At 42.5% G+C, this 8,907-nt stretch overlaps 1 protein-coding gene across 1 annotated transcript in view; it reads right to left on the bottom strand.

Annotated features, from left to right (window-relative positions):
- Positions 1 to 2,664: 2,664 nt before the first annotated feature.
- LOC147630037 (ras-related protein Rab-2-A-like) overlaps positions 2,665 to 8,907 on the bottom strand; it is a 45,485-nt gene continuing 39,242 nt past the window's right edge. The window contains exon 6 of the mRNA XM_086811650.1: positions 2,665 to 2,993. Coding sequence (XP_086667776.1) covers positions 2,898 to 2,993 — 96 coding nt within the window. The 3' untranslated portion in view covers positions 2,665 to 2,897. The remainder of the gene's footprint in view (positions 2,994 to 8,907) is intronic.

The following is an 8,907-nucleotide window of genomic DNA, read 5'->3' as shown; positions in this document are numbered from 1 at the left end:
GAGATTAGTGATCCGAACTTAGCGATCCATACATCGACGATCAAACAATGAGACGATCTAAAAATGGGCCCTAACAATTTCAAGGTCCCTAATGCATGTGTTTGTGTAATATAGATACACCTAGGTATGTCTTTGAATGCATATAACATAATGTGCAAGTGAGGGTCTATGGACTATCAGATGATGACAAGGTTTCTAACATGGGTGCTAGAGGAGATAAAAGTGGCTTTACCTTCAAAGGGGAACGAGACCTAACATGGTGTTTATAGGTGGAAGAAACACATAAAAAAGCCTCTCTATAAAATGGTATGGTTGGTGAAGTGTTGCATACATGAACACAAGAAAGCTACATGCTAAATTCGTAGATGACTTCTGTTGTATGTCAACCTACATAAAAGTCTTTACAAATTATGTGTTTTCAACATTGAGACAACTTAATCTTGTTGTGTGTGTTTTTTTTGCATTTTTTTGTTGTTGAAAAGTTATATGGATTCCTTATTCTTCAAGCCCAGTCCAATTGCATGATTTTTTTTATATTGGGGTTGCAAGACGAGAGGCCCCTTGTTAGAAAAATATATTTCTAGAGATAGTGACACAAAACCAATTTACAAGGGAAGAATCTACAAGAGGATTACAATAAGGAAGAGGAGACGTGCAAAATGATGGTGATAAAGGGGAGGATGACAAGATAAAAGCGAAGGAGAGGAAGAAAGGTCAAGAAGAGGACATAAGGCTAAAGGTCTTCAAGTAGACATCTTACAATTTAATTATATGAGTATTATTAAAAGTGAAATGTTTAATAACATTAGAATTGATAACCTAGATTGTTGTAAAGTTGTTTCTTTTATTGAAAGGCTTTTAAAAAAATTAACCTCAAGACATGTCTAGACATGTGCGAAGAAATGACACTTGGATTTTGGCCATCTTAATAGCAATGAACCATGATGATGTTTTGAAACCTCTCATGATTTACTCTAAAACTAAGTTTTTTAAGGTCCTTTTTTAAGAAAAATTTATTTCATGTGCCCTCGCATGATTTCAATGTATGTTTTGTTGGAAACATCGTGTGTCACTTAGCTAAGCCCAAAGGGAATGAAACACTCCTTTGATGCACTATTTTAATCTGTTCTCTCAAACTTCTTTAAAATGATAAAAAGGATTTATTTTCCAAAACAAGCATAGATCTAGCTTTAGCAACACGAAAACCTTTTCAATGCTTTTCAAGGTGACATCTTAAACTTTGGGTACAAACTCAATGGACTTTTGGTCAATGGAACGTTGCTAAATGCATTGTGCATTTTCTCAGAGTTTGGTTTTTCTATCTCATATGGATTATTAGGAATTATAGAGCCTTTGAAGGTAATTTGTCTTGGACATGTCTCAAGCAAAAAACCCTATAGGATATCTTAGCTTGCCCTCAAAAATTGATTTGTAAGAAACTCCTCCTTAGAGCATTAAACATGCTCTAAAATGATGTAAAGTGTTGATCATACTTCATCTTTTTAGAAAAAACACACACACACACACACATCTGGTGATGCTTAGCTAGATTTGCATGTCTCAAGTAGAAAACCCTATAGGATATCTTAGCTTGCCCTCAAAATTTGATTTGTAAGAAACTCCTCCTTAACATGCTCTAAAATGATGGAAAGTGTTGATGATCATACTTCATCTAAAACACACACACACATATGGTGATGCTTAGCTAGATTTTTATTGAATGTAAAGCTAAAAGCTGCTTTCTTTGTTTTTATTCTTTAGGTGAAGTGTTGTACGTTTTCCCGAAGAGTGCTTTCTATACAAAAAAAATATCACGTACATCTCCAATTATTACCTTTGCTGTTCTAAGAAACTTCTTTGTGGAGTGCAGAATGGACATCAGGAGGGCCATTCTTCAGGTGGGGGTGATCCCCAACAACCAGGAGCCCCTTGCAGAGTGGCTCAACCAACAGCCATTCTGTACTCTTATAGAGAAAGAGAACAGTGTCAGTAACCTGTAAGCAGTAACTGGGGAGGAATGTAATGGTTTGATGAAACATCACCACACAAAATTCTAAAGTTGAATAGCAATTGATTCTCTACATCCATGATGGTGGCTGAGTTGCTACTTTCCACTATGACGCCTTAAATTAGTGAGAACAAATTAAGATACTGTTGTTTCATCATAACTTGGACATCATCGCCCTTCCTAAGAGGCATATGCAAGAGGATAGAACTACCACCCTTGAATAATGAGCAGGATAACAATGAGTTAGAGTAGGGTTTGAAAAACAAAGATAGTGTTTTGCACGATTGATTTGAGTGGTGGAAATGAAGAAAAGGAGTACTGCCTTGGACAGCTTCATTGTGAGGTGAACCCTTGATGCAGTGGAGAGGGTGCCCGGAGGAGCAGGAGATATTCAGAAAGTGAATCCCCATCTGCACCCAATGTAGGATCGGGCCACACTAGCTAGTAGCAGGTCACTCCTCTTATGGACAATACTCACAGTAGGATACTGCCAAAGTTATCTTGACTGGTTCTTCTGAAGACGCACTAAGTCTGTCTAGTGTGAAAGACATCGACATTAGTAGAAACCACAGCATGGGTTGAAGTAAACCAGAAAAAAACACACAAACCCAGCTGTTTTGTTTTCAAATGACAAGAATAAGGAGGCAAATAATGGAAATCTAAGATGTCTCAAGTTCATGAAAAACCTGTACAAGAAATCAATTTGTTTCCAAGTCTTCTTGTCAAAATGTCATGCTAATGAATCAAAGCTCACAGAAACTCCTCCAAGGACATACTTGACTTATGTTGCAGTCTGAAGATAAGGCTTTAGGAGCAGAGATATTCAGGGTTCACTTGCATCCTTTGACATGAAGGAACACACATTTGAACCCTTATTAATGCAATCTCATTAACTGCAACAGCCACTGCTCTGGGATGAAGGATCGCCCCTGCCTGCACCTGCTGTCCCTCCACCACTTACATATCCAAGCTTGATGCCACAAGACTGGAATCACAGACCCAAGATAAAATTGATTATAAATAGGACAAGAAAAAAATGTAATAAAAGGATTTTGAAACTGCAGGAATGCTAGATAGGTAGCTTCCTAAACAAATGTCATTAATCAAAGGGTTACTCACACAAAGAAAGTTACATTGCATACATTTAAAGGCAATTTTGACTTGATACACATGATGATACTTATCTACAGCAATGGGCTGCTGGGCTATGACATGGCCTTTATAGGCTGGATGTTTATGAGAGATTGGCACATGATGCATGTTCTATTACTGCCATGTGTGCTATGAATGACGCATAGCTCTGGCATGCCCACTTTGATCACTTGAATTTTGGCTGTTTTCTACGTCTTCAAAGGCACGCTATGGTGTCTGAGTTGCCACACCTTGCAGCCCAATCAAACATGTATGTGAGGGGTGCACGTTAGGCAAAATGCAACAGGCATTATTCCCCAAAGATGGATCAAGAAGGACTGTCTAGAAATTACATCTTATACATAGTGATGTATGTGGTCCTATGAGGACACCATTTATCGGGGGTTACCTCTATTTTGTGACCTTCACTAATGACTACTCTAGGCATGCTTGGGTATATCCTTTGAAGAAATACATGCTTTAGGCACTTTCTTTCCATGGCTGAAAATATGTCTGCATGTAAAGTTGGCAACCTTCATACAAATCAAGGGGGGGAGAACATGTCGAAAGAGTTTAATGCACGCATGTCTGAGAGGCATAAAACATCAATGAATGGTGCCTTACACACCTTATTAGAATGGTGTGGCAAAGATGAAGAATAGGTCTCTTATGGAAATGACATGTTGCACGGTTAAGGGCCAAGATTTGCCACAATTTTTGGATGGAGGCCATTATGTGCGCCACCTATGTACTCAACACGTGTCCCACCAAAGCCCTAGAGACGTTGATGCCTTCTGAAGTTAGTACAACCAGGTGAAGATGACTCCGGAAGACAGGGAGAATACCACATTCATCACTGAATGGGGTGTTTTTGTGACAACCGTTATGATGTTTGGCTTAAAAAATGCACTTGCTACCTTCCAGAGAATGGTGCAGGAAATTTTCTACGACTACTTGACAGACTTCATGAAAGCTTTTGTGATGGATGATTTCAGCATGTCCGGAGATAAGGCAAAGCACATCTATCATTTGAGGCTATGTTTGCAGAGATGCATAGATGCAGGCTGAAGTTAAATCCGACCAAGTATGCTTTTGCAGTAAAATCCGGAACACTATTAGGGCACATTGTGTCAGCCCAAGGATTGGCTATAGATCTAGCTCCCCACAACATTAAGCAACTTGAAAGATTCCTTGGCACGGTGAAGTGGCATGCGAGATTTTTGAAGTATCTGGCACATGTAGCTTGCCCATTATATGCACTTACTAAGAAGGATGCAAAGTATGAATGGAGTTCGGAGTGTCAAAAGGCATTCCATTGGCTGAAGAGCATAGTGTCATCTGCACCAGTGATGATCAACCCGAAATGGAATTTAATGTTCCATGTTTATGTAGATGCTTCAGACGAAGCAGTGGGCAGCGCACTGATGCAGGAAAAGCAAAAAGGTTATATGCAGCCCATCCATTATGCCAACAAAGCCCTCACAAGGGTGGGAAGGCACTACAGCACAACAGAATGTGAAGCTCTTTCAATGATCTACGCTGTGAACAAGTTCCGGCACTATCTCGTGGGAAACAAATTTGTTTTCCATGTGGACCATCAAGCTCTCATTTACCTGGTAAACAAAGCTTTTATGGTGGAAAAAATGGCAAGATGGATGCTCCTACTTCAAGAATTTGAGTTCACCATTCAACACACGCGGAAAAGAAAATGCAGTAGCAGACTTTTTGTCTCCAGACTAGATTCCGGAGAACCTACCTTGGAGGGTGTAGAAGATCAACTCCCAGATACCAACTTATTTACAGCAGCATCAGCCGAAGTAGAAGAAAACTGGCATTATGACATGATGCAGTTTCTGGAAGATGGGACTTTTCCAGAAGGGAACACCGCTGATAGGAAGAAAAGAATTTTCCTAAGAAGCACACCATGATTGGGCAGCTCTACAAAAGAGGCATAGACCAGATCCTATGCAGATGTGTCCCAGATCATGAGCAACAAGCGGTGTTAAGAGAAGCACACTGTGGTATCACCGGAGGACATATGGGCGGAGAAATAACAGCCTGGAAAATTTTGCAAGCAGGCCTGTGGTGGCCAACTGTCATGAGGGATGTCAACAGTGAAGCAAAGAACTGTGACGTCTGTTAGTGAATGGGTTAACTCGAAGATTCCAATAGATTACCCATCTCACCTATACTGCCGCTATCTCCATTCATGAAGCGGGGATTGGGATTTTGTTGGACCAATCAAGCCACCCACAAAAGGCAGCAAATGTGAGTACATCATTGTGGCTACTGACTATTTTACCAAGTGACCGGAAGCTAAAGCTGTAAAGAGAAACTCCGCAAAAGAGGTGGTGAAGTTCCTCTTCAAGGACATCATTGCTAGGCATGGGTTGCCAGTGGAAATAGTCAGTGACCAGGGCACACATTTCATGAACAAAGTAATGAAAGGGTTGATGGAGAGATACCTGATCAATCACAAGAAGTTCTAACCTTACTACCCACAGTGCAACAGCCAGGTGGAATCGACCAACAAGGTTCTGACCAAAATTCTAAAGAAAATTGTAAATGCTAACAAAAATGATTGGGACTAGAAGCTAGATGCTGCCCTATGGGCATTCTGCACATCCTACAAAGTCTCAACTGGGCAAACACCATTCAAGCTCGTTTATGGATAGGAAGCAGTTATACCTATGGAATTTGTGGTACCCAGTCTGAGAGTAGCCATTCAAGAGAAGCTGCCAATGGAAGAATCCCGGAAGCATAGAATACAGGAACTCCTAGCCTTAAAGGAAGGAAGGCAAATCAGCTCTCTAAAAGCGGAGAAGAAAGGCTTGGACTAATAGGTACCTCAAGCACAGAATTTTTGAGAAAGGATATCTCGTATTGGTCTACAATTCCAAGCTGGGACCTCACTCTGGAAAATTCAAAATCTAGTGAATAAGACCATAGTGAAAGACCCGGTCAGCCAAAATGCCTTTATCTTAGAAAACTTGGATGGCACACCTTTTCCAAAGACAGTAAATGGCTTCAAGATGAGAAAATACAAGGGCCAACCGATGGTAACTACACTGGAAGAAGCAAAAGAGGAAGGCCAAGAGCCGGTCTGGAGCATATGTTGTGACATGATCTCACTAGTGGAGGTAGATGCGAAAATTCAAAAAACCACCAAGCCACGGAAGGGTGGCCACACCACAAAAGCTCAGATCTTAGCAACCAATCAACGCCAGGACAGTAAAAAAGCAAGTGACCAAGTGTGTGTCAGTCCGATCCACGTCAACAACTCAAAAGGCCACATGTCGGCATAAGCAACTGCATGGAGGACAGTTGTCACAACATCATTAAAACCCCACTCGCAACCGTAAGACAGGAAGATAGCAAGAATACTTTAATACCATTAAGCCGAGACGGCGGGCATGATATGAATCAAGGGTCACATCACATCGAAAATCGGGAAGCCGAAAACAGCACCACCCCAAAAAAGGAAGCGAAAAGGAGAAAACATGGCAAAAAAGAACACAAGGAGACTAAACACGCACATTCACAATCTTCCCTCTTGCTTACAACTCTCTCACCCATCTGCAGCACTTTCTCAGAAGACAGCGCCATGCCGAAGATCAACAAGTCTCAGAGGCCAGACAAAAAGCCTAAGAAAAGCCTCTACATGCCCATGATCATCCCTGATATGAGGAAGAAAGTACATCAGGAGTAGGCAAAAAAGTGTGGGTTTGAAAAACTGTTGGAGCACCAGTGGGAGGAGCTGCAGGACCCTGAAGATGTGGGGAAATTGATAAATCAATTTCTGGAGACCAACACAGTGCACATAGAGGGCAAGGAGCCTATAAAAGTTTCAGAGCTCGCAGTGCATCATGTACTAGGATTGTCAATGGATGGTGCAATGGACAGAAACTTGAAGCCGAGAGTGGAAGAAGAAATTCCAAAGGCTGGAAACATGCATCAGGTGAAGGACGTGGTGGATGAAACCCAGCAAGAACCCTTCATACATTCCTTCTATCTGAGTGTCTATCTCGATTCCTGTCTAACACCGTATCTCCCTTGTACCTATATGCAGTGACCAGTTGCCCTTTTACATTGTGACTTCTTGTTCTTGGCAAGAGCTCTCTAGTGGTTACAGTTCGCCACCTCCACAGGTGCGATACCGAGGTAGTGCTCACAATGTGTGGAGTGGGTTGCTTGCACCTTCTGCCGCCACTGAGCTACTGGGCACAACAAATAGGCAATTCCGAAACAGAAGCCATCTTTCTCTTTCGGGAAGAATATCTGGAAGCTGCAACCAATTGACTGATGAGGTTCAGCCAACCCCAAATCCGGCTTTACCTGATACTTGCCCTGTGCATCAAGGACAATATCCTCTTCCTGAAGAAGATAGTGAAAAGCCAACTTCCTGGGATCCAGTAAATGCTCCAGTTTTCTTCTGTGGAAAATCCCCGTTCACATCTTGGTTCCAAACAGTGTGTGAAACACTGTTCAAGATTGGTGAGGGAACCAAATTGGTGCAGGACGTACAGTATGGGATGTCTTACTTGAGTAGATTTATGCATTGTCCACATACCACGCTTTGTCAAGCTGGTTTTCTGCTACTTACAATAGTGCACTCAGTTCCTTGGATTGTTCTATCCCGGGAGGTAAGTATGCCTTCTGTGATTCTGACTAGGCAAAATGGTACGACACCAAGGTGTCCACTAGCGGCTTTGCTTTCATCTTGGTGATTCATGTATATCATGGCTCAGCAAGAAGCAGCCACAACAGTGGCCACTTCAAGCTGTGAAGTTGAGTTGTGAAGTTGAGTACGGGACAACTTTCACAACGACAATTGAGTGTGTATGGCTCATACACCTATTGGCTGATTTGAGTGTTGGACAACCATTCCCCACTTGCCTCTTTACTGACATTCAGAGCGCACTGGCAGTTGCGAGGAACCCTATGTTTCATGCTCACACTATGCACATTGAGGTGCACTATCATTATGTCGGGAAGCGAGGAACCCTATGTTTCATGCTCACACTATGCACATTGAGGTGCACTATCATTATGTCGGGAAGCGGCTCTCTGCATGAGATATCAGCTTAGTCTATGTGTTGACACATGAAAACGTGGTAGATTTGTTCACAAAGGCTCTTCGTTGTTAAAAGTTCAAAGCTTTCTGTAAAGCTTTGGGCTTGTTGCCTTTCCAGGATTATCGGCCATATCCCTGTACATGTTCACATCATCACTCCACGGGGGTTTGTAGACATATACCAGATGGGCAATGATGTGTGTGAACACACTTAGTAGCTAGGGCACTTTTTCCCTCAATAGAAGGTTTTTTCCCCCCAGCATGTGAACACCCTATTATTTCATATTATTGGGTGTACTTATCACATTGTATTTGCACCACTCACTACCAAAATGCAATCACTGTCGAGTTGTGTGCTTCTCTCTCTCTCTCTCTCTCTCTCTCTCTCTCTCTCTCTCTCTCTCTCTCCCCGCGAACCTGCTCGCCGCCTGTTCGCCCGCCCCTTCGAACCTACTCGCCGCCTGTTCGCTCTCCCCTACTCGCCATCTGCTGTCGCCTCCCTCTCTCTCGCCTCCCTCCCTCTCTCTCTCTCTCTCTCTCTCTCTCTCTCTCTCTCTCTCTCTCTCTCTCTCTTCGAACCTGCTCGCCGTTTGTTGTCACCTCCCTCTCTCTCGCCTCCCTCTCTCTCTCTCTCTCTCTCTCTCTCTCTCTCTCTCTCTCTCTTCGCTGTTCGCCCGCCTGGGCTGGCCCGTTC

Source organism: Cibotium barometz, chromosome 17, assembly GCF_041138505.1.
Source record: "Cibotium barometz isolate CiBa-2024 chromosome 17, ASM4113850v1, whole genome shotgun sequence".
NCBI classification, from domain to species: domain Eukaryota; kingdom Viridiplantae; phylum Streptophyta; class Polypodiopsida; order Cyatheales; family Cibotiaceae; genus Cibotium; species Cibotium barometz.
This window is presented reverse-complemented; position numbering and strand designations above follow the sequence as displayed.